This window comes from Macaca thibetana, chromosome 11 (genome assembly GCF_024542745.1).
Source record: "Macaca thibetana thibetana isolate TM-01 chromosome 11, ASM2454274v1, whole genome shotgun sequence".
Lineage (NCBI taxonomy): Eukaryota > Metazoa > Chordata > Mammalia > Primates > Cercopithecidae > Macaca > Macaca thibetana.
The window spans coordinates 92,542,763-92,559,190 of NC_065588.1; the positions used below are offsets into that span (position 1 = coordinate 92,542,763).

Consider the following 16,428-nt stretch of genomic DNA (forward strand, 5'->3'; position numbering starts at 1 on the left):
CTACTGGGGGCATATGTGCGTTGATTAAGAACCTGGACTTTGGAACCAGATGCCCCTGGATATGAGGCTCTGTTGGCCCATTTTACCTGTGTGGCCATGAGCGTCTTATTTTACCTTTCGAAGTCATAGTTCCTCATGGGCATAGCCAACTGAGAGTATTAAATTTAGACAGCATGTATGAAGCCCTCAGCACAATGCCTGGTACATAGTAAGTGTGGTCATCAGATTTAATTGCACTAAAAAGAAAAGCTCCTATTTAATGAAGTAATGGATTTCTTTAGCTGTGAGCGCTGTTCTTGAGAATTCCATGGGATCTCAGTATTGCTGGTGGTGGAGGATATATTAATAGCTAACGTTTTCTTAGAACACTGTTCTTAATTTGAAATTTATAAGTTAGTTTTATAAATCCTGGTGAAATTATGTATATTTTGTATAAATATATCTTTTTCCTAGAGAATTCTAGATTCTCAAAAAGGTCCATGGACCAAATATGTGAAGAGGAAACTGCCCTGGGGATGTGATGTGTGTGTGTGTGTGTGTGTGTGTGTGTGTGTGTGTGTGTGTGATCAGTTTTATGTATGTGAATATATTTTAGGTTGAATATATGAGATTGCTGGTATTTGACTAGTTTTGATCTACAAAAACAATAATTTCTTATAGTTCAACTTAGTAGTTGTGATATTATGAAACAACTTGAAATATATCACGATGTGATATTTATAATGAAACATGATTGTAGCTTATTTTTGTATGTTATTTATCAAAACCTAGCAAGTTAAAATTCATCAGGCAGCCTTGGACCACTCGTAATCATATTTACCTAAAATAACTTGTGCTTTTCCATTGACCTTAATCACAGGAAATACAGAATAAAAACTTTTGCTGTGTCCAGTATTATGAAATCTTTAATTTTCATTGTGGATTTATTAATAGCTTTATTACATCTAATGAATCACTTCTCTGGTCCAAATGACTACTATTTAGGAGAATCTGCTTAGCATTTTTTCCCTGTTGAATTCACAGGGTTAATTACTTTGGGGAGGAACAAAAATTCTGAGTTTTCTTGGGCGATAAGAACCTCAGTCTTGTTTCAGAAGGCAGAGTTGGGCTGCAGTGCTGAAGGTTAAAACAGAGCTAAAACACAAGACAAAATGAAACCAGAGCTGCAGTGACAAAGTGGGACAGATGTAGGAGGCCAGGTTTCCTGTGGCCCATTTTCCAGTTTCCTGCCTGCAACCTGCAGAAGAGGAAGCTGAATGTTACCAAGTATGAGAACTGTGGGACGTGCTTCAAGCCAGAATTAAGAGAATGCAAACAACACAGGCAACAAAAACAATTGCAAAGAAAGTGAATGTTCAGGTTTTAGTCCAAAAACGTCTGGGAAGGAACAGCCCATCTGTTTAAAGAAAAAGCATTGTCAGCAGAGCCTGTCCTTCCATGTGAGACTCTAAGGGGGCCTAGGGACTATCGCAGGTTGTAGGAACCTCTGGTTTTTATAGCCCCACTCATCTTTCAAGACATGGTCTGCTGTTTTAATACAGTGGGTTACCTGAAAAGATTTTCCCTGCAGTTCCCAGGACTTCTAAATCTGTTTCCTGGGGATGTTGATATAGGGGGAGGTGGATATGGTTAACCAAGCAGCTCTCATGAACGACAGCCTCAATTTGGGAAGGCCGGGTGACCAGTTGGCTGCTTTGATCTAGGAGGCTTATGTTCCTTTAACCACCCAATAAAATTTTTGTCTGATGTTTTCAAAGAAGAGATTAAATGAAGACGTGTGTGTGTTGAAGACTACACAGTGCACACTCTGTGTTGCTACCTGGTGAGCCACGCGGCGGGATACAGGACTCAAGACAGTGAGGACGACACTGGAGAAGGGAGGGAGTTCATCTTTCTCCCGGGGGTCAGGGAGGGGGAAGCAAAATACAGTTATTTTGTCTAGGCTCGTTAGCTCATTTTGGAAGAGTCTGTGAAGTCAGATCTTACAATACCCATCTTAGAGAAATTGAGATCCAAAGAAATTGTGATTCATTACACACCTTTTTTATTGAGTACCTATTGTTTGTCAGGGGCTGTGTTGGAAGTGCTGGGTAATGCAAGTGAAATCATGGCTCAAAATAAATAGCTGTTTATGTGTTGTGGAAGGCTTCATATAAGGCATATATGAAGGGGGCATAGAAACCTTGTTGAAGGTTTAAAACATAGATACGCCTTTGGCGCGGTGCCATGCTTTTTCCACACACCATCTCATTTAAATTGCCTTGCTGCTTTGTGGTACAGAGAAATAGGGTGTGCTTCTGGGACAACCAGTTATTTCTTTACCCTGCAGATTGACCACCTCTTCTTCTCTAAGCCCAGAAAGAACAAACTCTGTACCAGGCATCTTACAGAGTTTTGGAATGTTAAGTTAGAGATCAAGAGGTACCCACAGGAGGCAGCCTCAGATGGAAATAGGCCCTTTTCTGTCTTAGTGTGGGCCCACTCTGAGAATGTAGGATAACATGGGGCTGGATTGTATGGTGGTGGGGTGGGGTGGGGTGGGGTGCGGTGAATTATGTGGGAGGAAGTAGAATGGTTGTAAGCCATTTTCTCAGCCGGAGTTAACGAAGCCATCATTTACTTTTCCAAAGAAAACTCACCCATATAAAAGTCACTGACAAACCAATTGAGTTACTTCTAATTTAGCCAGAGACGGCATAGTTTCAGAAGGAAAGAGGGGTAATTTACACACAGTAAATTGCATATGTTGTTATTTCAGTGGTTGTCAGTGATTTCATCTGAAAAATCTCTCTCTCTCTCTTTTTTTTTCAGACAGGTTCCCGCTGTGTTGCCCAGGCTTGAGTGCAGCGATGCGATCACGGCCCACTGTAGCCTCAAACTCCTGGGCTTCAGTGATCCTCCTGCCTCAGCTCCCCAAGTAGCTGGGACTACAGGTGTGTGCCACCACATCCAGCTAATTTTTGTATTTTTTGTAGGGATGGGGTCTCACCATGTTGCCCAGGCTGGTCTTGAACGCCTAGGCACAAACTGTCCTCCCTCCTCGGTCTCCCAAAGTGCTGGGATTACAGGCATGTAATCCATTCATTAAAAACCCAGTAATCCTTGCATTGTGCTAGATATAACATGTACAGGCATGTAATCCCAGCAGTCTTTCTCTTTCCCAAGATGGAAGAGTTATTTAAAAAACATTGCAGACTGGGCCGGGCGCGGTGGCTTATGCTTGTAATCCCAGCACTTTGGGAGGCCGAGGCGGACGGATCACCTGAGGTCAGGAGTTTGAGACCACCCAGGCCAACATGGTGAAACCCTGTCTCTACTAAAAATACCAAAATGGGCTGGATGCAGTGGCGCACTCCTGTAATCCCAGCTACTCAGGAGGCTGAGGCACGAGAATCACTTGAACTTGGGAGGCGGAGCTTGCAGTGAGCTGAGATCACACCACTGTGCTCCAGCCTGGGCGACAGAGCAAGACTCCGTCTCAAAAAAAAAAAAAACAAAAAACCAAAAAAAACTCCATAAAACAACAAAAACCACTGCAGACTGTAAAGGGTAAATAAATAGGTGAGCAATACCTACTTTTGTTTACCCTTTTTAAAATGGACAATTTGTAGATATTCACAGAAGGCAAATACTTTTTAATAAATGAAAAGCTTGGGAGACATGAAGTTGGCCTCATCCCTTTTTTATACACAATGATAATGATTAAAATAATTTAAATGTCCTTTGAAAATAAAATTTAATAGTCTTCCAACTCACAGAAATAATAAAAAAGACTTCAGAACTTGTATAAGTTGGTTTTTTCCCCCAAATATTATCCTTATTTACTTAACACCTATACTACTCTGTGCTGAGTTATTGCAGATCCCCAATAATATAAAATGTTGTCTTCCAGTTCTTTGACTAAAGTACAGGGTTCATTTTCTATAATGAAATGGCTTCTACCCTTTGTCTTAGACAATGATAACATCATGACATGGAAACGCATAGCAGATAGTGGCAGAGGAGTTGAACCCACCAGAATTTTCCAGAAGAAGTGTTCAAATCCATCTTCATTTCTCTAACCATGCAAAGCTTAACAAACGAAAAAAGACGTGTACCTCATGAGCACCTACTTTGTTTATTCCTTACCCAGAAGCTTTTCTCCTTTTCTTGGGCTCTTACTGCCTTTTTTTTTTTTTTAAATTGCCTTGTTTCTTTAGTTCCCACCACATAGAAACTTAAGAAAATCAAAGCTAATTCTGCCCCTTCAACTCCCACCTCAGTAAAAATGAAACAAGGAACATGCAAAGGGAAGTGTTAGGTTGCCATCAGTAGAAAGAAGAACAAATAAGTGGGCATTTCGACTTCTAAGAATGGAGGCAAAAACCTCATACTTTGCATAAGGAGTCTGTGCGGCTCCTACTCACATTAAGACGTCTGGCGCCACCTTGTGGCCGACAGGAAGGAGATCAGCCTCTAAGAACAGGCCAGTAGCTTTGGGGGACAGAGGCAGGAGGAGGTGGGACACCTGAAGCTGGGATCGTGTCATGTGACCTGACAGCTCTCACGTAGGCGGAGGCGGGCACGGCGTAATGAGAATGATCATTATTTCTGTCAATAGCGTCTTTCTCTTTGAGGCTCCGTCGGATTAAAGAATGAATCAAAGTTAAAAAAAAAATTGGAAAGACTAAAGAGGGACATAAAACTTTTTTTTTTTTTTTTTTTTTTAAAGAGAGAAGGTCTTGCTCTGTCACCCAGGCTGGAGTGCAGTGGCGCAATCACAGCTCGCTGCAGCCTCTACTTCCCAGGCTTAGGCAATCCTCTCACCTCAGCCTCTAGAGTAGCTGGGTGGACAGGCGTGCACCACCACACACAGCTAATTTTTGTATTTTTTGTAGAGATGGGGTCTCACTCTTGCTCAGGCTGGTCTCGAATTCCTGGGCTCAAGCAATCCACCCACCTCGGCCTCTCAAAGTGCAGGGATTACAGGCGTGAGCTACCACGCGTGGCCTCCAAACTATTTTCATAACTGCATTCTTTAAGTGCAAAAAGCTGAAAACAGAATAAGGGCAGAAAATAATCACTCAGAGTCTGCAAAAATGTCCCTCCCCTCTGTGCCAGAGGTCAAGCGCTTTACTCTCGGCCCTCCACGCCTCTCTACTCTGTGTCTTTTGCCCTGACTGGCCCGTGAATGTCCTCCTGTGGGCCCTATCTCAGCGGCCATGAGCAGTGTCATCATCATCCCTTGGCTTGTCATTTAGAACATTTCTCTTTTTTCCCTCTTTGACCCAACAACTCTCCGTTCCCGCTCCACAGAAGCCACATAGATGGGAGCAGAGTGTCCCCCAGGGAAGGTGAGAGCCCCAAGGACCCTCTTTCCTGAGGTCACACAGCCTGGAGGCCTCAGGGTCAGCATTTAAACCAGTGTTTCTTAAGCTGGAGTCAGAGAATCTGTACTCCGGGATCTGAGTTTTCTGCAAGCATTTAGATTTTTTGTGCTTTCACATTTGATGATAGACTACAAAACAGAAGCATACTCCAAGTCACCTTATAAACCACAGTCGCCATGTGGCTGAAGAGTCTCCTGGATTTCAGTGCCTGTGTGGGGGCTCATTGCCTCCTGGACGAAGAGCCCAGGTGGATGCAGTATCTACATAATGCCTTCCAGCCTGGCGAAGGCCACGTGACTCCACTGCCAGCTCTGTGACGAGGAGTCCCTGTAGCCTAACAGGTAATCGTAGTTAACATTTAAATAGCACTTACTCTGCTCCAGGTGTAGTTTAAGTGCATCATTAGTAACTTCTGTAACTCTTACAACAACCCTGTAAGGGAGATACTTTGATCGTATCAGTCCCGTTTTACCTATGAGGATACTGAGGCACAGAAAGGTTAAGTAACTTCCCCAAAGTCCCGCAGCCAGACAGGACGAGTCTTTGCCGTTGAACCCAGAGTGTCGGATGCCGGAATCTGAGCTTACCTTCCAAATAGACGAAAGTGCTTCACTGGCACTTGCTTTGAGTTATAAAAAATAGATATGCAGCTCGATGCGATGGCTCATGCCTGTAATCCCAGCACTTTGAAAGGCTGAGACAGGAGGGTTGCATCAGGCCAGGAACTGGAGACTCCTGAGCAGCATAGTGAGACCATTTCCACAAAAAATTACAAAATTAGCAGGGCGTGGTGGTGCATACCTGTAGCCCAAGCTACTTGGGAGGTAGAGATGGGAGGATTGTTTGACCCCAGGAGGCTGAGGCTGCAGTGAGCCAAAATGGTGCCACTGCACTCCACCCTGGGTAACAGAGTGAGACCTAGTTGAAAGGAAAAGAATTATGCTTCAGTGAAAAACTGCATTCTGGACTCTAGAGAAGACTCCCTCCAGATGTGATTCTGATTTCTGGGAAGCTGTTTTACAACGTTGACTATAGGTAATTGATCGTGAAATAATTCTCCTCTGTAGACAGCCGCATTCCGTCTTACAGAGTGCCATTGGCTCCCACCCCTAGTTTTGTCTCCATTTACACATTTATTTCAATATTCTTCTTCTATAAATGTCTCTATTATTCAGATGCTTTTTTGAACTCATTATAACGTCTGCCTGGTTCCCTACTGAATTATGAGTGAAATAAAATCTTGAACGTGTTCGTTTTGATATCTGTATGAGAGCCATGATTTTACCCTCTTGAAAATTATTTTTTAACAAAGGAATTTCTCAGCTAGGCACGGTGACTCACGCCTGTAATCCCAGCACTTTGGGAGGCCGAGGAGGGTGGATCACCTGAGGTCAGGAGATCGAGACTATCCTGGCCAAGATGGTGAAACCCCATCTCCACTAAAAATACAAAAAAATTAGCTGGGTGTGGTGATGCGCACCTGTAGTCCCAGCTACTTGGAAGGCTGAGGCAGGAGAATCGCTTGAACCCGGGAGGCAGAGGTTGCGGTGAGCCGAGATCGTGCTTCTGCACTCCAGCCTGGGTGACAAAGCGAGACTCCCTCAAAAAAAAAAAAAAAAAAAAAAAATTTGTCAACACTGAGAGCATATCACTTTTCCTCCTGCCTCCTGCTCCTTTAAAGGAGGTATGCATTTGATTCACATTTGACAAGCTGCTCTAAATCATCTAACTTCACTCTACCGTGGCAGATCACAGCTCTACATTACAAAGGGAAAGGATTTGGGGCAAGTAACAGGTGGTTTTGCCCTGTGGAGTAGGAGCGGGTGGGCCTCAGCCACCTGTGACCATGGTCCTGGTCAGTGCTGGTGGAAATGGTGAGAGGTCAGCCAGAGGCAGGAAGCCCTGCAGGCTGCAAGGTTGAGGTGAGGTCAGAGGAAACCAGAAAGTATCAGATGTGAAGGAGGCACCTCTTCCTGTAAGAGCAATGATGCCTTTAAAAGCAGACTGGTGGGCCTCAGTATGAAAGCACAGAGTTCAATTCTGCAAAAAGAATGGCATTAAAATACCTGATAAAATTTTGTACATTCAAAATAAGGTCTGATAAGGACGGGAATAATAGATACTGGGGACTCCAAAAGTGGGGAGAGAGGGAGGGAGTGAGGGCTACAAGATTACCTGTTGGGTGCAGTGTTGGCTATTTGGGTGGCAGGTATGCTAGAAGCCCAATCCCCGCCATTATGCAATATGCCCATGGAACAAACATGCACATGTACCCACTGAATCTTAAAAAAGTGGGGGTCCAGGCAGGGGAAAGATAAGCATTTTCTTTTTTTTCCTTTCTTCTTCTTTTTTTTTTTTTTGAGACGGAGTCTTGCTCTATCGCCCAGGCTGGAGTGCAGTGGCTTGATCTCGGCTTACTGCAAGCTCCGCCTCCCGGGTTCATGCCATTCTCCTGCCTCAGCCTCCCCGGGGACTACAGGCGCCTGCCACCACGCCCCGCTAAGTTTTTATATTTTTAGTAGAGACGGGGTTTCACTGTGTTAGCCAGGATGGTCTCGATCTCCTGACCTCGTGATCTGCCCGCCTCGGCCTCTGAAAGTGCTGGGATTACAGGCGTGAGCCACCACGCCTGGCCAAGATAAGCATTTTCTCATCAGATAAAAGGAATTTTTTAAAAAAGATTTCTAGCATTTCTTTTATGTGTTCTACATATTTGAAGCTCAGAGTGGTGGGAAATCAGCTAAGTAAAGTTAGGCGGACTGAAACATTTTAACTTAGAGCAGGCCTCCATGTGCGTTATAATGTATCAAACGTAAATCTCCAGTACAACCACTTTCTTCAACTGTTGATTTAATAAAAGCCACAGAGTGCTGTCTGAATTACTCGCATTCCTTAAAGTGGCATCCAGATAAATAGGCTTTATTGTACCTGCCTGTTAAGACCTTGGACTTCATTAAGGATTCTAGGTATCGAGGACTTAATTTAGAAAAAAAAATCATTTAAATTTATTTTCTGGTGAGAGAGATACTCATAGATGAGTTCGTGAAAATCTGTAGCATTTTTGGAAGGGCGTACCTCCCAGCACAATGGTAGAAAGTTTGTGTTTTCCAACACCCCAGCTGGCAAAATTTCCAGCTGGCAGAGGCGCAGTGGAATGTACAGTATGATTGTATGTGAAAATAGTTGTGTAAATTATGAAACTTGACCTCATAGTTAAACTACGTCGAGTGGAACGAAAACAATACAGAGAGCATTGTGGCAGCTGGTGGCCCACTGCCCACCTGTCCCCCTACCCAAACCTCTGCCACATACAGCCACCCGTTTTCATCATGCAGGTGGCTCTGGCCAGAGAGGATGGTGGGTTCCAGAGCTGCCTGGGACCTCCACGATACCTCAGAGCGACTTCTGGTGTGAGGTAGACAGGAGTGACTGATCTTTGTAGATGAAGTGATAAGCTCACAGGAAAGTAGTTTTTCAACTCAGGTCTGAGTAATGTCTGGCTGGGATTTCCACCGGGAAGGCTACGTGACTGCCCAGTCATCGAAACTGGTGGATCCACCAGGGTCAAGGAGTGGCTCAGGAGAGCGCAAGAAGAGGAGAACGAGGCTCTCAGCACGGGGTGAGGCTGGGCATGCCTCAGATGGGAGAGGCTGGAGCCCTTAGTCACCTCCACTGGAGTGGTGTTGCGCATAGCAATCCCTCTGAGTGATGCTCTGATGATCCCCTGTGCCTGCAGCTGCCACCCAAGCTCTGCAACTTGGTTGAACCGTGGGGACATTTCTGTGATTCCTAGTGAACAGCTCCTTGCCTTCTCTAGGCGAGTTCCTTTATTCCAGAAATCTGGGGGGCCCTGAAGCAGTAGGTCCCCACCCCCACCATTGCTCCTCTGTCTGTTCCCTTTCTACGCTTTCTCCTCCTTTTTCTTTCTTTCTCTCCTTCTACCTTTGCCTGAGGCTATGGCCATAGCACCCATGGCTGCCACTTAGCCCATGTGTGGCCTCTGAGTAAAGAGGTGATCAGCCAATCCCTCCACACCTAGTAACATACTTTTTCATGATTTTTTTTTTTTTTTTAGACGGAGTTTTCCCTCTTGTTGCCCAGGCTGGAGTGCAGTGGCGCGATCTTGGCTTACTGCAACCTCCACCTCCTGGGTTCAAGCTATTCTGCCCCAGCCTCCCAAGTAGCTGGGATTACAGGCGCAGGCCACCATGCCTGGCTGATTTTGTGTATTTTTAGTAGAGATGGGATTTCATCATGTTGGCCAGGCTGGTCTTGAACTCCTGACCTCAGGTAATCCATCTGCTTCAGCCTCCTAAAGTGCTGGAATTTCAGGCGTGAGCCACCGCAGCTGGCCTTTCTCATGATTTTGAACACAAGCTCTAGAGCGTAAAGACAACGGCACCCCAGCAAAGGGAGAATTTTTTTTTTAAGCCAAGACATCATGTATTTTGCCGCAGTGGTGCTGCGTCACAGGTTGCCGCAGGATCACTGGCTTATGGCGGCATTGATTTTTCTCACAGGTCAGTGTCACTGATGCTGCTTCAGACGCTGGGTGGGTGGGGCTTGGCTTCGGACTTTGGGTTGAGTTCAGGTCACCTCCATGTGTCTCGTTCTGGGGCAGCAGCTTCCTGGCAGCACAGGAGGAAAAGTGCCAACTTATGATGCCTCCCAAGACCCCAGCTCGGCATTGGGATGCTGTCACTTCCCCGCATCCGTCTCCTGGCCAAACGCAATCACATGGCAAAGCCCCAATGTCAGCACTCCTCCCACAGCCACTCCAGTGCAGGGCTACACAGTCACCTAAGGAGAGGGGAGTTGAGAACGTTTAACAAGTCTGCCGTATGGGTTCTCATAAGTCATGCCCAGGACGTGGTCTCTGACACACGGGGTTGGATTGCAACGCAAAGTGATTCTGTGATGCACAGGAAGCTCCGAGGAGGCCCGGCAGGTGGAAACGCTAAGTGTAAGATACATGGATAGACGTTTCTCCTGCCCTCCTGTCCCATTCGGAACGTGATGTCAGTTAAAAGTGGAGGGTGGCAGTGGCTGACCACTTTCCCACCTGACATGCGAGCAGAGGCCCAACAGCCCCTTCCCTGCAGACCTCCAAACCCACCGGCAGCCTTCTGCCCTTAGGAGCAGATTCATCTGAGCGGGCACTTAAAGTTTCAAAGACATGTTAAAGCTGACTGTCTGACGTGTTTGGCCAAGAAAATCTCAAGAATTTGCGACAACTGTTAGCCATTCTTAGTGCCAGTGAAGAGAAGAAAGTTGTGGCTCATATCCAAGTCATCAGAAGGGTGGTTCATAGGAGGAGTTGAGGCTGGTCAGCTGCCATGCATCCCAGCAAAATGGGGGCGTGCAAGACTCGGGAGATGCAAAGGTGGTTTTGACCCAGCAATGAAATGATAGTGACTGTCTTACAGACCATTGTGGTTAATACTGATTTCTGTGAAGAATATCCCCTTTAAAGAGCCCTAAATAAAATGCCCTGTGGGTAACTGGACAGCCCTCCTAGTCTACTTTCCTTTAATTGAGAGGAGTTGTGGGGTTGACAATATTAGTACAAATAACCCTCCCCAAGGCAATTATTCTGGCTTCCAGGTCTCCCAGAGCTGACCCCCGGGTTGCTGTCACTCCAGGTTCTCTCCCCCAGCCCCCGCTCACCAGGACTTCAGTGTCTCCCTCCCATCTAAGGGGATGATCCCCAGCTCTCTGTGCCACTCACAACAGTTGATCTGTGGCAAAGCTTTTGAGGCCAGTCTAGCCACCTTTTTAAAAATGCAATGAGCATTGATAACACAAATGGATTATTATTATTATTACTACTACTACTACTTAGAATCAATACGTATTGTCATGGAAGTCCTCAAATGCCTGAAATTGAGAAACTGCCCAGGAGTGGGGAAAACTTTCCTTGAGAAGGCCCGATTTGAGCTGGGTCACAATGGATGAGAAAGAGTTCAGCAGGCTCCAAAGCTAGGGAACAGCATTTTAGCCGGAAGGAATAGCATTTAAAAAGTTCACACCAGAGTCGAAGGAAAAGGATAACATTGTATAGGTTTTTGTCTCTTCATGGGAGAAATTGCTCTTCCCATCTGTGCACCTGTGATGGTGGCTTTGACCTGCAGCATGATGAGTGCCGGGAAAGGGAAGGTCTCTGCAATTGGCAGTGATTGTTCAGTTTCACAAGCATCCATGGTCTGGGCAGCTTTGAGCATTGTGTGGGTTATCAGAGTGCTGGCAATACAAAGTAATCCAGCAAAGTCCCTTCCTCTGAAGCTCATCACATAGGAAAGGCAGTTACACTTAGACGTATACCACAACCACAGGAGAGATATTGCAGGCACCTGTATAAAGTGCACTTAGCATGGGGTCCAGCATTTTAGTTAGAGACCGACTATATTAGTTCTTTCTCACATTGCTGTAGAGAAATACCCAAGACTGTATAATTTATAAAGAAAAGCGGTTTAATTGGCTCACAGTTCTGCAGGCTGTACAGGAAGGATGATACTGGCATCTGCTGGGTTTCTGGGGAGGCCCCGGGAAACCTGCAATCATGGGAGAAGGCAAAGGGGGAGCGGGCATGTCACATGGTCAGAGCAAGAGCGAGAGAGCGAGGGCTGAGGTGCCACACACTGTTAACAATGACCAGATCTCATGAGAACTCAGTCACTAACTCAAGTATGGTACCAAGGGAGATGGTGCTAAACCATTCATGAGGAATCCGCCCTTAGGATCCAGTCACTTCCCACCAGGCCCCACCTCCAATGTTGGGGATTACAATTCAACATGAGATTTGAGCGGGGACACATCCAAACTATATCACAGACCCACAAAGAAATTGATAGGATGGGCGGGAATAGACACTTGTGTTAAGTGGGGAACGGTTTGAATGGGGACCCGTTCTGCAAGTGGTCATGTCATTAATCATGGTTCCACATTATTCCCCATGCATTGCTGTCGCTCGTGGGGACATATGTGGTGAATAGAGGAGGACCACAGGGCCTCCCGGTATTTCTGAATTGTGGCTGCTTACAGAAATGCAGCCAGGAAGCTCCCAGTTCAGAGTGGCCCATTGAGATGGAAGTGAAAGCTTACTTTTTATTAGGTTCACCGGGGGAAGGAGGGGACAGCTGCGTTGCCCATTCTGAAGCCCCCGCTGTCCCCGCCAAGTTTGGTCGGCATCGTGACCGTCAGCTCTGACCGGCCTCCTCTCCCCGCAGGTATGGAGAGTGCAATCACGCTGTGGCAGTTCCTGTTGCAGTTGCTGCTGGATCAGAAACATGAGCATTTGATCTGCTGGACCTCGAACGATGGTGAATTCAAGCTCCTCAAAGCAGAAGAAGTGGCCAAGCTGTGGGGACTCCGAAAAAACAAAACAAATATGAACTATGATAAGCTGAGCAGAGCCCTGCGATACTATTATGACAAGGTAAACCCTTGACCTTGCATGAGGCCGTCTTGGGGAGGGTGGAATCCCCTCTGAGTAGTTCCCTGATGAAAGAAGATAATAGCATGCTATGAATCAAATTAGAAAATAAAACGGGCAGTGTATGCCTTCTTTTTGGAGAAAAACTGTGCGGTAGGGATTTTCCCCACCCTCTGGAAGCCCTTTGGATGTTACTGAGGGTCCCATTTTGTTTCTTCTGCTTTTTCGTCTGAGTTTGCTGAAGAACTTTGCTAACAATAGAAATGAGATGCAGGCAGGCTCTGGGGCTTTCCTCATGTTGAATTGGTCGAATGACAGAATGCATGTTAAAATCCAGAAAGTCTGTTTATCCTGTCTGCTTTGTGGTTCAATTAAAGGGACCTTTCCTGGGAGGTGGTAGCTTTGGCAGATTAATTTTTAACAGTTCAGTGCCTCAGTATCCTCATTTATAAAACAGGAATCAGCATAGGAATAATAATAGGAATAGGAATCCTGGCTCAGGATTGTCGTGATGACCAGCCGAGCCATTACATGTTAAGTACTTAGAACACTGCTTGGTACCTGGTGCTTGCAGCTTCATGGGAAACTTCCCTAGTTGGAAGAAAAAACACGTTCATTTTTAAGTCATAGAGATGAGGCAGAGTGCTTTGTTAAGTGATAGTATAAGTATAGCGTGGTTGCCAAAACCAGGACAGCTGGGGTGAGTTTTAATGCATTTCTGGAAAAACAGTTTTAATGTGCTTGCTAGTGCAAAATTATTGCTGTGTAGGAGAACCATTTCTGGCCTGTAATTGTTGGCCATTTCAGTTTGAATCTGTTGTTGCTGCATATTTAGTCTCTAAGACATAAAGAGCTAGAGCCATGATAATGGTAAGCTTTTGTTCTGGTTTTATTGTTCATATTAAAAGGTGAATTAAAAACTGATTTAAATATTAGTTCCTGATCTATATTTAGGGCCTGCTGTCTGCCAACCTCTTTGGAATTTAAGACATAAGGATTTTACATTTCAGGAAGTAGAGACATCATTAATTATAAAGTGTTCCTTTTATATGATCGTAATTGCACGTGATTATGTCATTGAAATGCTAAAGGTGCTCTCCTTTAATGTAGCAATTAATTAATCCTGACTTACTGCAGAGTCCTACTAAAATATAAAAGCACTTCTTGCAAATTGCACTGTCTGAAAGCCTCGCAGACGGCTTACTGTTTTGTGTGTTTTCCCAGGTTCTAAGTTCTGCAGTGGGAGCTGGGGCTGCTGAAGGAAAACACTCCCATTGCCTGCTGGCAGAGTGCCTAAAAGCTGGGCTTTGAGACTCAAAAAGCATTTTCGTTGTTTTCAATCATGGTATCAAAAAAAGAAGTCCTCCCTCTGTGTCTGGGACTGGACTCATCTCTTCCGGCCTGGGGGTTTAAGGGTTGTGTCTCTTTAGCATGAAGGGATGTCCTGGGCTGGAAATGACTGCTCACAAAATTAGCAAAGCCATTCTGTTTGGACTACATCTGATCTCCCTTGGGCAGATTTTTAAATCTCCAGAGAGAGCAGTTTCATAGCCTTCAGTCAAGTATGTTCTGGCACTTTCTGTTAGACGTCTAAGGTGCTGTGCTGAGCACTTCTTCCCCTTGTCTCCTTTAAACTTTACAACAGCCCCATAGACAGGTGCTGCCGTCATCATCCTCCTTACACACGTGAGAACACAGAGGCTTAGACGAGCAACCTGCCCAGGTGCACACAGCCAGTGAGTGGCAGAGCCCGGATTTGAACCCCGCTGGTCCGCCCAGGTTCCCAGCCAGAAGGCACACACACACCCTGCCTTCTGGGCCGTTCATTTCCTTTCCCTTTGAATGTCTTGAGTTCCAGGTAGGCAGTCAGGCTGTCCAAAGTGTATTACAACCTAAGAAGTTTTATTACCAAGAGCCTCAGGCTGGGCATGGCGCCTCACACCTAATTCTAGCACTTTGGGAGGCTGAGGCAGGAGGATCACTTGAGTCCAGGAGTCTGAGACCAGCCTGGGCAACATGGCGAGACCCTGTCGCAACAAAGAATTAAAAATTAGCCAAGTGTGGAAGTGCATGCCTGTAGTCTCAGCTACTTGGGAGGCTGAGGTGGGAGGATCAGTTGAGCCTGGGAGTTTGAGGCTGCAGTGAGCTATGATTGCACCACTGCACTCCAGCTTGGGCTTGGGCAACAGAGGAAGATCCTGTCTCTTAGAACAAAAAAAAAAAAAAAAAAAAGAAACAACTTCAGTATTGAAAAATCCCAGCAAACGATGTGCATCAGGTAGAGTCCAAGGTCAGGAGTCCAGGTGGCTGGTGTGGCCTGCCTGCACTGTCCCTTTCTCTCTTGCTGGACAGAGCATGGGGACTGGCCACATGACCTTTGAGCAGCCCCAAGCATCGAGCTGGAGCTGGCAGTAAGGGCAGGAGAAGCCTCCTATCCTGTTGTGTCATGTAGTCTTTGGCCACCAGAAGAAATTGCTCCATGTCTTTCCTTCTACAGATATACCTGTCCACATGCACACACACGAGTATACACATACACACCTGTCCACATGCACACACACACGAGTATACACACACCTGTCCACATGCATACACACACGAGTATACGCATACACACCTGTCCACATGCACACACACACGAGTATACACATACACACCTGTCCACATGCACACACACACGAGTATACACATACACACCTGTCCACATGCACACACACGAGTATACACATACACACCTGTCCACATGCACACACAGAGCATACACATACACACCTGTCCACATGCACACACACGAGTATACACATACACACCTGTCCACATGCACACACACGGATGTCCACATGCACACGACCATGCCCACATGCACACACGTCCACATGTGCACACCCATGCACACATGCACACATGCCCACATATACACACCCATGCCCACATGCACACACCCGCCCAAACACCTATGCCCACATGCACACACCCATGCCCACATGCCCACACATGTCCACATGTGCACACCCATGCCCACATGCACATATGTCCACATGCACACACATGTCCACATGCACACAATGTCCGCATGCACCCACAGATGTCCACATGTACACACCTATGCCTGCATGCATGCACACGTGCACACACAGATGTCCATATGTACACACCCATGCCCACATGCACACACACGCCCACATAGAAACACCTATGCCCACATGCGCACACCCATGCCCACATGCACACACATGTCCACGTGTACACACCCATGCCCACATGCACACACATGCACACACATGTCCACATGTGCACACCCATGCTCACATGCACACACGTCAACATGCACACACACCCACATGCACACACATGCACACAGATGTCCACATGCACACACACATGTCCACATGCACACACATGCCCACATGCAGTGTCCACATGCACATACCCATGCCCACATGCACACACCCATGCCCACATGCACAGTGTCCATATGCACACACCCATGCCCACATGCACATATGTCCACATGCACACACGTGTCCACATGCACCCACAGATGTCCGCATGCACCTACAGATGTCCACATGTACACACCCATGCCCACATGCACACACACGCCCACATAGAAACACCTATGCCCAC

The 16,428-nt window shown here is 46.2% G+C and overlaps 2 protein-coding genes across 3 annotated transcripts in view; both read left to right on the forward strand.

Annotated features, from left to right (window-relative positions):
* ELK3 (ETS transcription factor ELK3) overlaps positions 1–16,428 on the forward strand; it is a 77,772-nt gene that overhangs the window by 16,606 nt on the left and 44,738 nt on the right. The window contains exon 2 of the mRNA XM_050749315.1: positions 12,596–12,804. Coding sequence (XP_050605272.1) covers positions 12,598–12,804 — 207 coding nt within the window. The 5' untranslated portion in view covers positions 12,596–12,597. The remainder of the gene's footprint in view (positions 1–12,595; positions 12,805–16,428) is intronic.
* LOC126931281 (histidine-rich glycoprotein-like) lies at positions 12,815–16,412 on the forward strand. Of its 2 annotated transcripts, none has more exons than XM_050749318.1 (2): positions 12,815–15,378; positions 15,415–16,412. In XM_050749318.1, the coding sequence occupies exons 1-2, from the start codon at positions 15,351–15,353 to the stop codon at positions 16,410–16,412; spliced, it is 1,026 nt and encodes a 341-aa protein (XP_050605275.1). In that variant the 5' UTR covers positions 12,815–15,350. The 2 variants fall into 2 exon arrangements, with proteins under 2 accessions (XP_050605275.1, XP_050605274.1); XM_050749317.1 differs by having other exon boundaries at positions 12,816–15,342; positions 15,419–16,412.

What these genes read in the sequence shown, in the direction of transcription:
- LOC126931281 (XM_050749317.1), top strand. Translation starts at nt 15,281, where the DNA reads ATGTCTTTCCTTCTACAGATATACCTGTCCACATGCACACACACGAGT. An exon ending in ACGAGTATACACATACACAC is followed by an intron (nt 15,343 to 15,418) that starts CTGTCCACATGC and finishes ACGCATACACAC; the next exon opens with CTGTCCACATGCACACACAC.